Here is an 18,557-nt window from a genome sequence, read left to right as displayed (position 1 = left end):
GAACCAAAACCCTCTTGTAGATTTATGAAGAAGATATCAAACGAATTTCACCAGAAGCACTATCCATAATAATTTTTTTGGTGCTTTTTACAGGTATAGCATTAAAACATGAAAACGTTGGCTCAAAAACCTTTTTCGCTTATATGTTTTGGATTCCGTTAAATCCGTTAGCCCCAAAATTAAAAATTGCAAAGGATTATAGTCATATCCTGCACGCACACCCTTAGGAACGTGATTTCGTCTGAATCATTAGTTATAAAGTTAGTTCCTTGGCTCTGTCTTGTTATACTCCCTGATGAGTCTGTGTGATGAGACGAAATAATCAAGTTAACAAGATCCTCGCGTTGCTTTGTGCTGCTCACTGGCGTTCATTTTAAAAAAATTAAAAACAAAAGTGTTTAGCCACCTTAACCAACACTAGTGGTTTATATACCTGCTTAGTGATTTCTATCACTTTAATGATAGCCGCTGGGTAGTCAAAAGCTGCACAGTCGTCCAGTGTGTAGTCCTTGCGGACCATTGATGGAAGATTACACGAAGTGTGCCAATCAACAAGCCAAACATCATATCTAGTGAAGCAATGTAACTGTACTCAGTCAGTGAACACTGCTTTTAAGGATACTACTTATGAGAAAAGCTTACATGGAATACCAACCACTTTTAATTAAGGAAGGAAAGTAGGAGCGAGAGCATCCCCACACAAAAGGAAAAAAAAGGAATCTTATCCAAAAAAATTTGGTTCGTCCGACAGCTTAAGGAACATTTTCACAGACAAGACTAAACTCTTTGTTTAACTCGCAACATGTTCCATGCTATGTTGAACAGTGGAATTGGAGAGAGTATGACGATATAAGTTTGCAGTATTTCAAAGCTCAGTGGACCAATTCATTGCTCCTTAAGTTTTAAGAGAACAAATGAGTAAAACAAACTCTATATATGTACAAGCAAAACGAAATGAGATAAACAGTACTGTAAAACTGATGGGAAACGGGTAAATGAAGGCCTCAAGTACGCATCGCAAGGTAACTGATTTTATCTTGTAATGTTAAAAGGGTATCTGACCGACGAAGAATTTACAGGATACTAGCTGTTTTAAGAACTACAATAGTTTGTGTACGCGTCTGTATTTCTGGTTTCTTTTCTTCTTGAGTATTCGACTTGCAATGTTATCGAAAATTAATACATCCTTAGTCAACTAGTCAGCAAATTTGTGGGTGGAAATCCAGTTTGAATACCAGGTGTCTGGCATGTTGGATAGTGGAGTCTAATGACAAGTGTCCGCTTTATGCAGGTTTGTAACAACAGAAATGACCCTTTCATCCACTTTTTAGAGGCCTGCGTCCGCTGAAGAGAGGTGGCCGCTTAACAAGGGGAAAAAATTGGTGACTTCGGCTACTCTCCGCTTATACGGTTTCACTGTAAATTTTCTTAGCCAAAAAAGTTCACTTATGTTCAGAGATGCACGCAATGACGAAAATGGTGAATCTGGTGAGAAATAGCCTGAGGGCAGGCTAAAATTTAAATGAGATTACAAGAGGTGCGCCTTAATTGTATAGAAAAATGGAAAAACTGCTTGACATAAATGGCAAATCTGGTGAAAATGGCGAATGTGGCAAAACTTTGCCAAGGGTTTGGTAAATATTCAAATTGGATGTCAAAAAGGCCCCTTGGAGAGTGGCGAATGTGACGAAAATAGTGGAAACCTGTTAGCAATGGTGAAAACAGAATCTGGCAAAAAAAAATTCGCCAGAGGGTTTGCAAAAATTAAAATGACCTTTAAGAGGGGCTGTTTTGGCGAAAATGGCAAATTTGGCGAACAACTGCCAAAGTCTAAACAATAAATTAAAATGACAAGTCAAAGGGACCTATGGAAAGTAACGATTTTGACGAATGTGCCGTATTTGGCGAAAATGGCGAATATGGCAAAAATTCGTCAACCCCTCAACTACGTGCCAAATAAGATAGCAAAGAGGCCCCTTGGAAGGTGGCGAATTTGGCGAAATTCGCCAAAGATGTGACTGAACTTCTTATGAGATGTTCAAAGGGGCCCCTTCAATAGTGGCGATTTTGACGAAAATGGTAAACACGGCGATGTGACCAAAATAGCGAATTCGTCATTTTCGCCAAATTTGCCATTTTTCGTCAAAATCACCACCTTTCAAGAGGCCGCTTTAGACATCACCTTTCAGTTTTCGCCAAATTTATCATTTTTCCCATTTTGCCTTTTTCGTCACTCGTCACTTTTCAAGGGGCACCTTCGGACATCCTTGAATTTTCGCCAAATCTTTGACGAAGTTTCGCCAGATTTGTCATTTTCGTTGTTGCATGCATTTCTGGTCATACGAAAAGTTAGCAGGGTTATTATTATTGAAGGAGATTGAGCCCCCTTCTGAGAGCGAAATTAAATAACTTCTAACATTTGAAAACTTGTTCTCGCCCCTACGATATTCTCAGCCCCCCTCGCCCCACCCCCTGTCTGTTGGTTCACGAACGCGCACTACTAAGTACTGAGAAAATCTCGACCTCGTAGTCGTCCTCGTCTTAGAACCTAAAGGTCTCTAATGGGTTACTACAGGATACAGTGGCAAATGTAATATCGTACCTGTGTTGCACCAGATATTCCACAAGGTTGGTGTCAATTGTGTCAAGGCTAAACATTCCACTACTTACTCCGGCTCCGTGAAACATTACAACTGGACCTTTAGAGCCACCGTTGTAGCGAGTCAAAGCTATTTCAAACTGAAAACATAACCATTTTATGTAGTTGAATAAAGGAACAGAAGACTTAAGGGTAAACAACCACTAGGCAGGATCTTAAAAAGGAAAAACAAGAACATATGCTGACTGTGATTTGTCTCTGTTCAGATGAAAGCCTTCCTGGGTGGTGACTATTTTGCCTTGTCTCCTTTAAGCTTTCCAATCAATTAAAAGGGATTGTCAACAAAAACACCCACATTACATTTCGAACAGTTTAGGAGACGTAGAACCTGGGTGTATAGTCTAGCTTCTTCCCGTGGCGGGGGGGAGCAAGGAAAATTGGGGTAGAGGTGTACCTCCGGGGCCTTCAAATCCTGACCCATTGCTCATTTTCCTACCCTGACAAGAGACCTTAATTTATTTCATGGCCCTGACTCATTTCGTCCGCGCGCAGAATTAAGTAGTTTTCCTAACTAACGGTCGTGGAATTACATTTTTTGGAAATTTCAGTGACAAACCCTAAAAACCTACAAAAACAGATAAGGAGAATTTGGATTTTCACCTTGTCGTCAGTGGTGCAGTTGAAGACTTCAGGAAGGCATCCACGCAGCCTCAGAGGTCTTTTCTTCCTGGGTGGAGCATCAGGGATGAAGTACTTATCAAATGAGGAGACTGGACCGTACACATTCCAGAGGGTTTTGGCAAAGAACGCACCAAAACTTGCCATCCAATACAGCTTCTCACGTGTGCTGTGGGTATTAATGATCTCCATTGTCTCAAGTTGCTTAGCAAAGTTGGCACCAGTTATGTAGAGTGTTGCGTTGCCCAAGGGCTCTTCCTTACCAAGGCGGAAGATTTTGACGAACAGTGTTGTGGTATCTTTCAATCCAGTTTCACCAAAATGGTCCTTGTGGACATACTTGACACCTTCAAAGGAAAACAGCCTGCCCCCATCTCCATTAAGAGTCATTTTATACACCATGTTCTTAGTGTCGACGTTCTCTTTACTGGTACTGAACAGTTGAAAATGGCCTACCAAAAACAAAGAGACACACCAGTTAATCGCCTTGTTTTTCATGAGTCTCCCCGTGGCTTGACGATCAGATAGAACGCCTGCCCAGTGTTTCACAGGTCATAGGTTCCAATCCTGTCACGGACTTGAAAATTGTTTTCCAGTTTGTTCCACACTTGTGACATGATGCTGGATTAGTAATAACTCTCTCAAAGAGACACTCTCTTCATCCAATTCCATACAGGGGTTCTTTAAACAGTTTCTTGACTTATAATAATATTATTTAAAATGCTTCCGTAGCAAAGGCTTACATAATAAAAAGATATTGTAATCCAAAAAATTATTATTAGCACAAACAAAAACAGTGGAATCTCCATGTGTGACCACCTCTCGTAAGCGAACACCAATCCAAAACACCAAATCCTTTTCAATCAAAGCCTTATAGTTGGTACCAGTCTCGTAAATGAACACCTCTCGTAAGCGACCGCTATCACTTCTAACGTGACGGTTTTATAATCTTGTATTGTTTTCAAGCTCCTGTAGGCGACCGCTGGACTCATGGTCTACTCTCTGTGTTCACTGTATGTACAACGCTCCTCGAAGAATACAAAGAACGTTAAGTGACAAATGGAACTACACATATCGTTACTTAGATATTGCATACAATAAATTCTCCTGCAAAAAGTAAATTTCTTGGTACCTCTTCTCGGAAAATACCCCTTGTGGATCGAGTCTCGAAAGGGAGCAGACCGTATTTACTGGAATAAGCGCCGCTCCCGCTTAAGCGCTACATTTGAGACAAAAAGCTCTTATTAATAAACGCTTAAATGCAATATTCGTTTATTTAGATCCCTTTAAGTTAAATCAATCCTGTTGAAATCGAAGGAGTGATTTGACAGACCTTTCAAGGTATTATTCTTGGTGTTACCCTAAATCTCTCTTGGTAATGTACTTATACAAATTTAAAAAACAACAACAACAACAACAACAACAAAAGCAGTGCACATACCATCAGAAACCGTCAGTGGAGATAAGGATAATGCCAGACATGACACTGTTCCACTTATTTTAGCAGAGTGAGATGGATCGCAGTCCAGCATCCTTTCCACATCATCCGACTCGATGGTAAGTGTAAATTCACAATGCATTTGTTTGCCTTTGTTGTTCGATGATTCATATGTCCCCACCATCTTTTCTGTGAAGCGAATTCCGGGCTTTGGTTTGACAAAGCTAGTCTGATCTGCAAACAAATAATATTAACATAGAGTCCTGAGACATTCACAGAGTGTTTGCCACCCACCGAATGACTATGGCTAGTGTACTTCTTCACTGATTTAAGTGGTTTTTAGTCATTACGGTGGAATTCTGAAGGTGATGGTCCATGGTGGGAAAGAGGAAGGTTGGGGGGAATTTTAACCTGAAAAGCAGGGGTATTTTGCAGTGCAAACGATGATACTCTTGTGATACTATGGCGGCCTTGATCGACGTACCTCTGAGCTTACGTTAAAAAAACGCCTGCTCTGCAGGCCACGGAAGTTTGGGAACTCCCTTCTTTTACCCTAGGTCTGTGCAGCACCGTAGGGTATGATCTTTTAACCCTTCTGACTTGAATTGGGTATAAATTTTGAACTTTGTGGTCTGAAATAAGGTGGATAAGATTGGTCCAGAATTGAGTATGGACTTTTGAAACTTGTGATTTGAAACTCCTATTTAAGTGTGGACACCTCTGGTGTATGGGGAAAAAAGGCTGATAAACAGCAAAAGTTTTTGAAAATTGATTTCTCTTGTTATGGGCCATCTCAGAGGTTTTTAGTCAAGTACTTAACAGAAACCAGTTGACAGCAAAGCATGAGAGTAAAGGAGCAAGGAAGTGCATGCCACATGCTTATTTAAAACAAGCATGTTGAGCGGCCAGTCCCAGAGTCAGTAATAATATATAGATTTAGCCAAGGCCAAAAGCAAAGTTGTCGTGGGATCTTTAAAGAAATGTCTTTCTGAAGAAATTAAACTTTTGTCATAAACAAGAAGCAAACTGAATTCTATCTGAAAAATGGACCTGAGCCTGCGATCCATTGAGAACAATATCTGGTCACCTCAAGAGGTTGTACACCTGAGCCCGTGATAGTCATGTGACATTGGTCAGCAGATACCCTATTTTGACAGCTGTCAATTGACCATAACATGGATGTCCAATATTTACTCTGGACTTCATAGTTACAATGCAGTGCGAGATTTCACATCCGCTAACATGACAGGGGGACGTATGTACGGACGATTTTGTCAAAGCCAAATTTCTTGGATGAAAAGATAACCAAATTTCATTACCCATGGTTCTCTACTATAAATAAATATTTACAAGTACGGTAACTACAACTCACCGAGGGGCTTGAATGTGTCATAATCTATGTGCCAACCCTCTCTTTTAGCAAGAAGGCGTAGACAGCGTTCTGCCAGGCACGAAATGGTAAGAGTTGGGTTGACACCAACAGCTATTGGAAGAATGGCACCATCTACAACATAGAGTCCTTCAAGCACACTACCAGAATCACCTAAAATGATATAAGTTACCGTTACCATACCATTATTATTTCCTTAATGAGTGTTCCAGCATCCGGCAAATGGCCTGACTTCTGTCTGTATGTGTAATGTGGTCTCATTCGCTCAGAAGCCCTTAAAGCTAATATAATTCAGCCGGGTCGACCTCATGAATAAAAATTGGTATAATGATTTTAAATTTAAATTTTTGAATTTAAGAACATTCAGAGACATTACTTTAAACTTAACATGCATTTGATTGATCGTATTCCAGAATACGAATACACGAAAGTTTTGTTGCAAATTTCCTGCACCATGATTTTTGGGCTACTTAATTGCTACATACATGGGAATATTTTTATTTCAAGCAGATTCTAGCTATTACAAAGCAATAAATGCCAAAATGATCGAGTGATTTTAAGAGTTTATCCCTTTTATTGTTATTCTGGAATACGGTCAATTAAACATACTATTAACATAAGCGCCAAAAGTATATTGTACGTAATCTGCAACCTTCCTGCACGGCTTTTGCGGTACAGAATAGTTTTGCAGTTGGTGTGCTAGCGAGAGATAAAGCGGCAGCATTTAAGCAGCAAAGTTTAGCGCTGCTTTAACATTGTTTTAGCATATTTGAAGACTGTAACCATCTTTCAGCTCACAATTTTCGGCTTCCGATGCTCGATGGATGCGTGAACGCTGCAGAACGGACGCGTAAGCACTGTGCAACCAAAAAAGTGAAGTCACGAAGCGCTGCATGAGCGCTGCTCGGTTCGGACGGGTTGCCCTTGGTCTAATGTGTAAATCAAGCTGCAAAATCTCCAGCTTTGCCAGCACCAGAGAAACGTGCCAAATTTTGTGATTTGAAACCATGCAACAAAAATGGACATCATTGTTTATCAATTTACAACAAGTCAATCCTCTTGCAAAATAAAGACAGTAATGTTAGTAGACAGAAAGGAGACCCTCATCTTTGTAAAGTTAGCACAACGTCAAAGCCGTACGGGTCACTTTCTATGCGACATTTTTCTTAACCTCATGGTTTGCAAAGATTTTTGAATGTCTTAATACTGAAAGAATATTTACACAGACTGTTCTTCTCTTCTGAATATGTCAAAAAACAAATGGTAAATGGCTCAGCGTGTACTGTTGAGTTATATATGGTTGCACTTGGGAGGATTGGTTTTACTATTGCGCTCAAGAACCTAGAGTCGCACGAGGCGATCTTACGCTTCTTTCGTGCTCAGCAACCTCCCGCGTCCAACTATAACTCATTAGTATTACTACATTGATGATTATCGAAAATTGAGCGCTATGATTGGCTAGGAGCTTCGCTTCATCCCACTAGCAGTTTTCAAAATGGCAGCCAGTTTGTTGATGTTTCCGAGTCGGAAATTGATCAATTTAAACAAAATGCTGTTCCTAAAAAAAAAAAAAGATGCCACAAAATTTAGAGTCAAGCTATTCAAAGGTAGCTTGATAAAATTTCTCTTTTGCAAGTAACACAATTTACTGAAAACTGGTATGTTTGTTTGCATTTTCTGCTTCAAAGTGTCGGCAACGTTTAGTAACTTCTGCGAATATTTGTTCTACAGAATGGTTTCAACAGCAGCAAGAGTTCACAAATGAAATAGAAAACATGGAAGTCGATGAATTAAATAAACGTCAGTCAAAATTTTACTTTCCGTGAGGAAAACCGACGGCAGCTATTATAAGAAACCAGCTTGTTGTCCGTCAGAGCCGCCCTCGACAGACATCTTAAAGCCCCAAAATCTTTCAAAACTATATCTCTTTTTTATTTTATTTTCTCGAATAATCATCATTGTAATTATACTAAGCCAATTAGTCCCCTCAGGCGACATGATCATCGGCGAATAGTAACCTCGACTTCGTCTCGGTGACTATTCGCCGATATTCACGTCGCCTTTAGCGACTAATTGTTAAATAGTGCACGCAGAGCAGTTTACCATTTGTTACGTGTTTAAATTTTATACTTTGCTTAATTACCATCAAAGACTTGCCCAGCATGGTTTACCACAGCAGTTTGTCCAGATTCTCCCATAGGGCACCCACCAAGAGGATGTGCTGAGATGACACTTTTTCCAAGAGCAGGAGTCCACATGGGGTTTTGCACAAATGTCCCTCTAAGACCTGCAGTGACTTTTTCCATTGCCTGATTGCAAGCCACAAAGTTTTCCTCATAACCAACTCTCTTCCAGGTGATGTCAACACTGTCGTTAGTGTTATTGTAGGTGATGATACCACTTGCATCATCATGGCTCATGCACAAGAAAGAAAGGCTTTTCTTGATTCCTTTGCCCTTTAGTTTCTAAAAATGTTAAAAATTGTTTCTATCAATTTCTATAACATGTTTTAAAATCCTCAATATTATTTAAGGAACTGAAAATTATCCAACTTGTTGAGCTTAAAATTTCACAAACGCAAAAACTAGACACACATTTCAGTGCTAAGGCCTCCACAAAATAATTTAATAATTGTTATTAACTGGGTTGACAATAAAAATAAATTTAAAGCCACCATAAAGAGATTCAAAGAGCAGAATTGGAGTGCTAGCCCTCCATCATCGAGCTCTCAAAACATTTCTTTATTTTTTGTCACATTCTTACCTGCCATGCCCTTTCCAGTGATTCAGCAGAGGAGTATTTCTCAATTCCGATCAGTTTGGCTGCAACTGACAAACCAACAGAGTACATACCAGAAATCACCGATGGAGGCGTTCCATCTTCAACTACAAAGCCCTTCTTGTAGTTTCCATTAGTTTTTCTGAAATCCATAACAGAGGTTATACAAGGGCCTGGAGGTTTCTTCTTTCTTGCCATGTGTTGAGTTGTTAGCCCAACAGAGTTGGCCTTCTTTGCGCCATTGAAGCTGAAACCCAAGACATCGCCATTTGTGGAGAAATTCTTTCCTATTTGATTAGATACATTAAGCCCTTGCTCTCTAGATCGAAGCAACAGTTTGGTAGAGCCAAGTGCTCCTGCACCAATGATGACATGAGTAGCTCGTATGGTTTCTTCTTCAACAGTGAAACTGCCCCTGACTAGCCGCTTGTATTTTACCATCCACTCAGCAGAGCCAGGTACCTTAGTTACTGACATGACTTCCACCTTTAAAAGAGTGGCAATCAGCGTAATAAAAATTTCGTGACGCCAACTGAAGGGCTTAGCAACATTAACGTTAGCCCATACAAACAGGCCAATGAACTATCGAGATTTCTATTGACAGATGGTTGATAAGGTAAGCTGACATCTTTCAAAGCTGGTAGAACTGAGAGTAACCCTATCATTGTTTTAGTAAAATTCAACTGGTGCAGTGTATTTCAGTGCAAATTCTGGCAGTACATTATGGTAATATCTGGTCCACAACTTGCACCTCACATGGTGGACCTGACAATTCACTTAGTAAGGACTATTTCTAAATCATAATCTACTTAAACTGTGTGTTCATCTTGACAAAAAAAGCAATCAAAATGTGGTATATTTGTAGCTTTTCAACTTGTAAATTACCTGTAGCTCTTACAATGATACGTACTGTTTTCATTTGCTTGCTCTTAATTACAACAAATAAAAAAATCATTAACTTTTAAAGGCCTGTAAATTCACTGTCAGGTGCTTCATTAATTTAAAGAATCAGCCATATTATAAACATCGTAGTGGCATTTTTCTGTGGACCATATACTGTTAATATTATAGATCCTCACTTTTTCGTTTGATTTATGGCCCAAGTGCTACGACTGCAGCAACTCATGTTTAAGTAAATAATTACCAGTTCAATAGCTAGTGCAACTTTTCATGTACCGAACTTAATACCTATTTGGGTCGACCCAAATGATGTACGTTTGATGGTTGATTCAGACAACCAACTAAACATCGGACTAGACGTCGGTCTACATTCATTTTCACGATGTACAATGGTCTCCAAAGCTCACCTTTCAAAATAAATTTAAGTAATTTATGCATTAGATTCGGCACATGAAAAGTTCGACGTTTGAAACAAAGTCGCTCAACAGTCGAAATCTTCGTGTGGGCCACTCGAACTTAATTAACGGGTCAAACCAAACTAAATATGTCGGAATATGTTGGAAAGGACTCCCCAGCGTATCAGGAGGCACGAAATGCCGTACAAAAGGAGTGTGAGAACTGTAAAAGTGCTTTTATGACCGGAAAGTCGCTAAACTTAAACAAACCAACGTTAGGCGGTGGTGGAAAGAAGTCAAAGGCCTTACTGGACTGCGGTGTTCCGAAAGTTGGGCGCAGAAAATGCTTGGAGATCAGTTGGAGTCCACTGAGTTGCTGGCTAACAGCTTTAACACCTTTTTGGTTGGTCTTACTGCTGACTTTGTGCCGTTGCCCCAAATTACCTTTGGTTCATTTTTCCCGGTCCCTGAACACCTGCTGGTTGATACACGTATGGTATACAAGGCCCTGAGACGCATTAAATCGAACAAGTCAGGGGGGCCTGATCCCATCCCAGGGAAAGTTTGGAAAGAGTTTGCTTTTGAACTTTTACCAGTCATCACTAATATCTATGATGCCTCGATGGTACAAGGATACGTCCCTGTGTTTCTTAAGCAATCTGAAGTTGTCCCTGTACCAAAATCTTCGCCACCCAAAGTAGTTGAACAAGATCTTCGGCCTATTTCTCTCACGCCCCATATTGCAAAGGTCATGGAAGGGCTTACGCTGGATTCCCTCTTCAAGCAAGTCTGTGACAAGCTCGACACCCACCAGTTTGCCCTGGCCGGGAAGCCCACAACCCACGCTCTTGTTTTCTTCCTCCAAGTCATCCTTGTGGCCCTTGACCAAGGTGACACTTATGCACGCACCTTCTTTACTGATTTCAGTAAAGGTTTTGATTTAGTTGATCACAATATCCTTATCCAAGAAATGGAGCTGCTGGGCGGGCATGAGGCCACTATCAGATGGATCGGCTCGTTTTTAACGGACCGTTTACAAAGAGTACGAATCGGTCAGGTTTATTCGCACCCAGTTACACCGAATGGGGGAATACCACAGGGAACAAAACTCGCGCCATTGCTGTTTGCCATATTAGTGAACAATCTGTGTAGGGACTGGAGATATAGGATTAAATACGTTGATGACACCTTGGTATTTGAATCTATTCCTCGATGTTCGCCTAGCTACCTTCCATTTATCGCCGCAAATATTAACACCTACGCTTCCATGCGTAACATGCGGTTTAATGAGAAAAAGTGTAAAGATATGGTTATCAATTTTTTGAAGTATCAACCCACTGTTATAACACCGATTTAGCGTAATGGTATAGTCATTGATAGAGTATCTAGTTATAAACTCTTGGGGGTTATTATCTCTAATGACCTCTCTTGAAACGAACTTTGTGACAGTATCCATAAAAAAGCTACTAAGTGATAGTTTGTGCTGCGGACCCTCAAGAGAGTTGGACTGGGCACTAACGATCTCGTGTTAGTCTAATGTAGTATTGTTAGATCTATTGTTGAGTACACCTCGCCAGTTTGGGCTGCGATCCCTTTATGTCTGGACGGGTTAATTGAGTCTGTACAGCGGAAGGCTCTCAAAATAATATTTGGCCGGGTAGACTATACAGAAGCCTTGGTCTTGGCCGGCCTGGAGTCTCTTAGTGACAGGAGGGTAGGAGCTTGTAAGCGGTTTATGGCTACTGCACGCCAAATGTCACCCCTCAAGAACATCATCCCCTCTCCTGCCGCTATTGAGTCTCATTACAGTATGAGGGTTCAACTTCCAAGACGTCAACATGGTCATACCAGAAGAATTAATGACTTTGTAACTTATAAATTTCAGTGAATGTATGTAAATGGTTAATTGTATGTGACAATGACCTTCCCCAACAATTCAGTTATTGCTGCAAGTGGGTGAAATAAACAGAATATCTATCTATCATTTAAATGATCCAATTGTTGATCTTTTCATGTACTTAATTGAAGTGATTAGGTTCGGTACATGAGAAGTTCAATGCCTGAACTAGGCCTAATAATCGTCCTAGTGACAAATAAGCTCCTACTGTACCTCCGTGAATATCTCTGCCCCGTGAACCTTGGCATCAGGCAAGTAGTTCATGTTCAGAGTATTCTTTGCACCAACATTACAACCACCGCAGCAGTTTCCACAACCAGTGCACTTTGGCTGTGGAACTCCAACATGATTGGATGGTGTGTCCTCAAATGTTACATAGAGAGGAGTTTTGTAATAGGCCTTGTCAATGTCCTCAATATCGCATGCACCAAAGCCATCTTCCATCCGCTTTATTTTGTCCAGTTTAGGGTAATGATCTGGATAAGGGGTGGGTTTCAGCATATCCACCACATGCTTTCGGTCAATTTTCATTAGGTTTTCAAGGTCTTGCTTTAGTTCTGATGGCCATAACTGGTCTTCATACACTCTAGGATCAGCATCAAGGCCAACATTGGCATTTATGAGGGAGCCTCCTCCAAGACCACACCCCTGGACAACGCTTAAGTCCTCAGTGACATAGAACTCATATAGACTGGATGGTTCCCCTGCAAAGTCGATTCATATTTGCAGGGTTATGATCATATATTTCATTCTTTATATAAACTGTCAATTATTTAAACCAAAATAGAGGAAGTTTTTAAAATTAAATTGTATTTTAACTTCATTTTGTAAGGATGTTTCTTTGTGTTAAAAGGTTTCAACCAATTCCTAAGAGTTGCAAACAAAGGCCAAGAAAAGCACACAATTTCACATATTCCTTAAATTTTGTAAATTTAGACGTTTTTATCAATCACAAGAATAGTCGACAATAGTAAAGTTAGCACCTTTTTGCATTACAAAATGTTAACTGCTAGCCTGCGAGCAAGCTCCGCCCGGGGCGCTCTCTGGTTGTTAGATTCCTTCTCTGAAGGACCATTAATTAATAAAGTTTACTCCACTGCCGCAATGACACAAATAAACATATTCATGACTTGTAAGCATACCTTTTGTGTTTTTTCCGCCGGGATGAATTTGAATTTCCTTTGAGGCAGCAAGGAATGACTCTGGAAACTCACCAGGTAGCCACTCCTTCCCTCGCTCCAAAACACACACGGTCTGACCAGCTCTTGCACAACGGCTGGCTGCAATAGACCCTCCATATCCTGATCCAACAACCACTACATCATAGGTGGGCTTTATGGATGCATGTTCACACGACAACCGGGGAAATTCAGGTTCAAAATTCTCTAAGGCAGGCCGCTAAAATAGAGCAGTCATCAGATTGAAAATTTTAAGGTACAGTAGTAGAACTGCTATTTTAAAAAAATTAAAATCGTCAATATTACAGAACTTTGTGAAATAAAAATTACATATATTTTTTCACCAAGACCTGAACTTTCAGAAAATTAATACATGAGGTGTATTTTCACACACCTTAGACCTGTGCAAATTCCTATTTAAATCGCAGGCTCAGAAAAAAAAAACAATGCAGATTCCTTGCTTTTCCTTGAGAGTTACAGTGAAAAAAGAAAGTGGAACTGCAACATCCTTAAATGTTTAATTACCCTTTAACGACCCGGATATGGCATACAATTTTTCTGAGATATGGTAATAGAAATAGTTTTGAATGTCCTTTTACTCTAACTAGCCATAATTTGCTGCAAAATGTTTGCTGTTAGTACTTCCCGAGTATTGATGCGACCTCAATTTTACTCAACAGTATGTGCATATACCTGCCAAGTTTTAATTGGATATTATACCAGTAATATTTCGCCGTAGCTCTCTGACTACTCAGTTTCTTTCATTAAATTTAAAGCTTTGGGAAAGAAAACCCTTTCAGATAGGAGATAGTCCGTCGGCACTCTTCCTCAGTCTATTTGTGCGACAACTTTCACAAATATGTTAGCGTAGCATTTTAAGGTTAAATTTGACCAGCATTTTGTGCAACGAGTTGTATGGTCACGATTGACTTCAAACTGGCTTGCAGATACAAAAGTTCTCAGGCTTATCTGCTGAAGTTATAGGGAAAAATCTGTTGTGGGATTTCGAAGTTATTTACATTTCTTGTAAACTGCGGTTTTAAATATATTCCAATATCTCCAAAAACTTTATACCTGCAAGAAAATTAATAACATTTTCTTAAAGTCCCATTAATTATTATCAAGGATGCCAAAAATCATAGAAATCTGTTAAATCGTCCCTGCTGAAAAACGCGATTCAAAAACATGACCAACACGCATATAAATAGGTTCGGGCCACCTTGATTCGCACTGTCGTCTTCATCCCTGCCTGTTTTGTCTCTTTTGACATTACTGCCGCAAAATACATGCTTATTCTTAATACCTCAGTATAATTTTCAAAAAAGAAACGTTTTATATTTAAAATCCATACGCACTGCGCGTATGATCATGGCATTATAAACCTTTCTCTTTCCGTATAGATTCAGTATATTTAAGAACACTTTCTGTTCGACCATTGGCCCATTCCCATTTTGTCATTCCGATTTCATTAATAAATTGTTCTTTTTTGTGACATAGCTCTGTTTAAACTGAGCTTAATTAAACGTCTGGATAATGTTTTACTCTGGCGCAGCATGCGAATGAATCGATGCGGCAGAGGTATATTATTTATTGCCCAACACAAGCTGTATTGCTAAGAGACAGGTGTAAGTGCAAGCTTGACACTTTTCAGGGAGGTCAAACAAGTTCTCGTGCCTGAAACAGGAAAACAACATAATTATTAGGGCACAATCAACCGAGATTTTTCGTCTGTTTTTGTGATGATACCTAATCATTCTAGTTCAGTCACTCCCTGATGGACAAAATGTCCACCCAATAACAACATACCGTAAAATTCCGAAAATAAGCCCCTCCTTGTATAAGTCCCTCCAAATATAAGCCCCCCACACCGGTGACGCAAAAAACCCTCCGTTAAATCGCCCCTCCAAATATAAGCCCCCCGGGGGCTTGTACTTGGAAAGTTGCCCTCAAATACAACGTAAAACAACACAAAAACGGTAAATTTACTTCCAACTATAAGGCTAGCCCAACCGATTTGTAAACGCAAATTTCCCTCCGTAGATAAGCCCCTCCAAAAATAAGCCCCTCAAAAAGGGCCTTTGAAAAATATAAGCCCCGGGACTTATTTTCGGAATTTTACGGTATATCAATGCTGTACAAAATGAGAGATAGTTCGGCTGTTTTTGCTGAAGTGATCGAACACAGTCACAAAACAGAGGATCCACAATGGGGGTTCTCAAATCCCGCCTTCCCGCCTATATTTTCTCCTTAATCTCGCTATCCCACCCTTTTTTACGTACGAATCCCGATCCCGCACTAATTTGGTCATGAGTTTCTTGCTTGAATATTGAGAAATAAACGTTATATATTAAGACTAACCTTAATTGGGTATTAATTATCATTATCAGTGAAATGATGATAAAACGAAGACTTCGAAACTGGGAAAAATACCATAATAAACGTCACTAAGAATGAAGCCTTGCCCTCGCCTTAGTTTTAAAGTGGTTTGTCAACTGACTCTTGAAATGACTAAAATCTGAGGAGTTCCTGATAGAGTGTGGTAGCGCACTGAAAAGACTCTGAAAACTACGGTAGCGCTGGGTCGCGCTGGCTTGGAAGGTGCCTGACGTCTAACGGTACCTGCAACATAACTTGACTAGATGATCTTAGCGTCCTTGTGGCGTTAAGGATAGGAAGGCCAATCCTCAAAGTACAGTGCCTTGAAAACATTATTTGGCAAAGGCTGTTTCTTGAGTTTAACAGCTTGGAACCACCCTAGCTTAAGAAACCTTGCTTGGTTACATAGCATCCAAAAACAAAACCAGCAGCCCGAACAGTACTCATTTGAGTCTCTCAAGACAGAAAATGCTGGACTTTTTTTGAAAATGAATGTGACCTCTATCCTCTTTGATTTGAGGCTTCTGGACAGTGACGAAGACGACGAAAATAGAAATGTCGGAAGGAGACGAAGAACAAGCAAAGGTGAAAATGGATAAATTTGACAGGCTTCACTTCCTTTAACACTCATAGCTGTCATACCTTGACCACAAAGGCGGGCTGCATACAAATAGCAATTATTATCAGTCAAAGCGGTGTGGTCAGGTCAAAACTAAATTCCCGTATCACGCTACTTTACCTTTACGTCAGGTTCAGGTTTTGGACACTGATACGCAGCTAATGAATTTTATTAGAAAACATTTTCTACTGGTTATTCTAGACTTGTAATATAAGAGTTTTAAAAGCCTATTTGCAGTTCACTAGTTTACTGTGCAGACGGTCAACGAGAATCAGTGAAAGGTTCCCGCAATTCTACTTTTCTAGAAAAAGATCAACTCTTCTACTTGAAAAGAGCAGACAAATTAACTGTATCTGCATTTATTTTTCATAGTGACGAAAACGACGAAAATAGAAATGTCGGAAGGAGACGAAGAACAAGCCAAGGTGAAAATGGATAAATTTGACAGGCTTCACTTCCTTTAACACTCATAGCTGTCATACCTTGACCACAAAGGCGGGCTGCACACAAATAACACTTTTTATCAGTCAAAGCGGTGTGGTCAGGTCAAAACTAAATTCCCGTATCACGCTACTTTTCTTTTACGTTTCCCTCATCCCAAGTCCATAAAAATAGGAAATCCCGCTCCCGCTCGTTATCAAAATTTCCTCATTCCCGCTCCTGTTTTTAGCTCGAATCCCGAGTATCACCACAAAAAGAGCCAAATCCCGCATCCCGCCAAACCTATTGTGGATCCTCAAAACAGGGGACAGAACACGGTTATCAGCTGCACAAAATGAGAGTAGTTTGGCCGTTTTGCTGAAGTGATCGTAAACAACCACCAAACTCTGAATCAACTGAATGCGTGACAAACGAACCCCAAAGGACGTCTGCGGGGAGGCTACTGAAGACTATGCTTTTTGTTCTTCATATGAACACTCCTAAATAAAATCGCCTCCATGGGTAACTTGTCTTCCTTCTTGTCGATCTCTGTCTGTGAGTTTGTTTCTCAAAAGATCTGAAAATTTTGGTCTGACCCTTCCTCTGCATACCAGAAGAAACTGAATTGAATAAATTGATGAGATGGTCAAATTTTTGCGGATCATTCTTGGATGTCTATGCAGTATGGATTGTTAGCTACCATGTTGTCGCTCCATAATTTAATATCTTCGGACAGAAGTGTCACAGCCGATATTTCAATGTTATTTTTAGAACGGAAGTTCAGTTTTATCAGAGTTAACATCTTAGCATTTCGAATATTATTTTAAAACATTGAAGTTTAAGATCGCAGAAAACTCTGTACAGATACAGGGGCAGTCCCAACGACAATTTTCGGAAAAATATCTGTTGGGAAGACGATTTGAGATCTAGAATTTTCGGAACATTTGTTGTAAAATTTCTTACTTGCCTGCCTCTCCTAGGATTTTCGAACATATAAAAAATGGTAAAATTGATCATTTTTCAACGGATTTTTACCCTAAAAAGGTCACCTAGAATTTTCGGGAGCCTTTTTTCTGGCTGAAATTTTCAAACAGGTAAGTTTTGATCCCTATAATTTTCGGATCACTAGACTTTCAGCTAGGAAATCCGAACAGATGAAAAATTTATAAGGGATAAAAATGTGCCCATATCCACCGTTTAAATACTAAAACACGTTTAACAATGCTATCAATTGAAGTGGTTTTGAACTATATTCTCGTTGGGTGCCCCTGCAGATAAATGCCTATTCAACCGTGTTACAATTTCTTTTACCAAGATTCATGAGCAGTAAGAAGTTCCGATCGTATTTAACCTTAGATGAGAAAACGAATGCTGCTTAAACATTACTTTCTTGAAGTTTCCGTCCCCAACGAACCTGCCACGCAGGCTATGTAAACGCAAACTAGAATCAGGATATTAGTATTATTCATCACAATAATCTAGAGCGATTGAAGTGTTCTCAGCTGCTTTACCATCCTTTGCACGAGCTCGTTTTTAACTAAGAGAATGTTAGTTGTTTATTCTGCTGTGAATGTAATTTCACATGAAAAACTTGCCGAACATGATATTTGAACAGTATTAGAATATCCAGACCACATATAAGCAAGCTTGTACACTGTACAATTTGAATTACCTCTCGTCAAGAGCGTCGAATTACCTCTACGAATAATACCACAGTGAATTACCTCTTCAAGTTACCGATCAGAATTACCTCGAGCCAACAGAACTGAATTACTTCCTGTTGAAATACCTGAGTTGTCAACGACTTTAGTACTTGAGAAGATTAAACATACTTGAAGAGTTCCAATCCTGTTGAGGTCATTTCTGTTTTGCTCTACGGACAAGTTACT

General features: G+C 39.8%; 1 protein-coding gene across 2 annotated transcripts in view; it reads right to left on the bottom strand.

The window, feature by feature from the left end:
- The window catches only part of LOC140927598 (uncharacterized), a 34,972-nt gene that overhangs the window by 15,906 nt on the left and 509 nt on the right, over positions 1–18,557 (bottom strand). The window contains exons 1-10 of one of the 2 annotated variants that reach the window (XM_073377276.1): positions 15,873–15,917; positions 13,218–13,473; positions 12,289–12,779; positions 8,869–9,369; positions 8,249–8,570; positions 6,088–6,258; positions 4,719–4,949; positions 3,260–3,729; positions 2,603–2,739; positions 434–569 (exon numbers count right to left, since the gene is read on the bottom strand). In XM_073377276.1, coding sequence (XP_073233377.1) covers positions 434–569; positions 2,603–2,739; positions 3,260–3,729; positions 4,719–4,949; positions 6,088–6,258; positions 8,249–8,570; positions 8,869–9,369; positions 12,289–12,779; positions 13,218–13,473; positions 15,873–15,881 — 2,724 coding nt within the window. In that variant the 5' untranslated portion in view covers positions 15,882–15,917. Of the gene's footprint in view, positions 1–433; positions 570–2,602; positions 2,740–3,259; positions 3,730–4,718; positions 4,950–6,087; positions 6,259–8,248; positions 8,571–8,868; positions 9,370–12,288; positions 12,780–13,217; positions 13,474–15,872; positions 15,918–18,557 lie in introns of those variants that run through there. The other variant, XM_073377275.1, reaches the window with a different exon arrangement.

This window comes from Porites lutea, chromosome 2 (assembly GCF_958299795.1).
Source record: "Porites lutea chromosome 2, jaPorLute2.1, whole genome shotgun sequence".
Classification (NCBI taxonomy): domain Eukaryota; kingdom Metazoa; phylum Cnidaria; class Anthozoa; order Scleractinia; family Poritidae; genus Porites; species Porites lutea.
The sequence above is the reverse complement of the archived record's forward strand: the minus strand, read 5'-3'. Positions and strand labels throughout refer to the sequence as shown.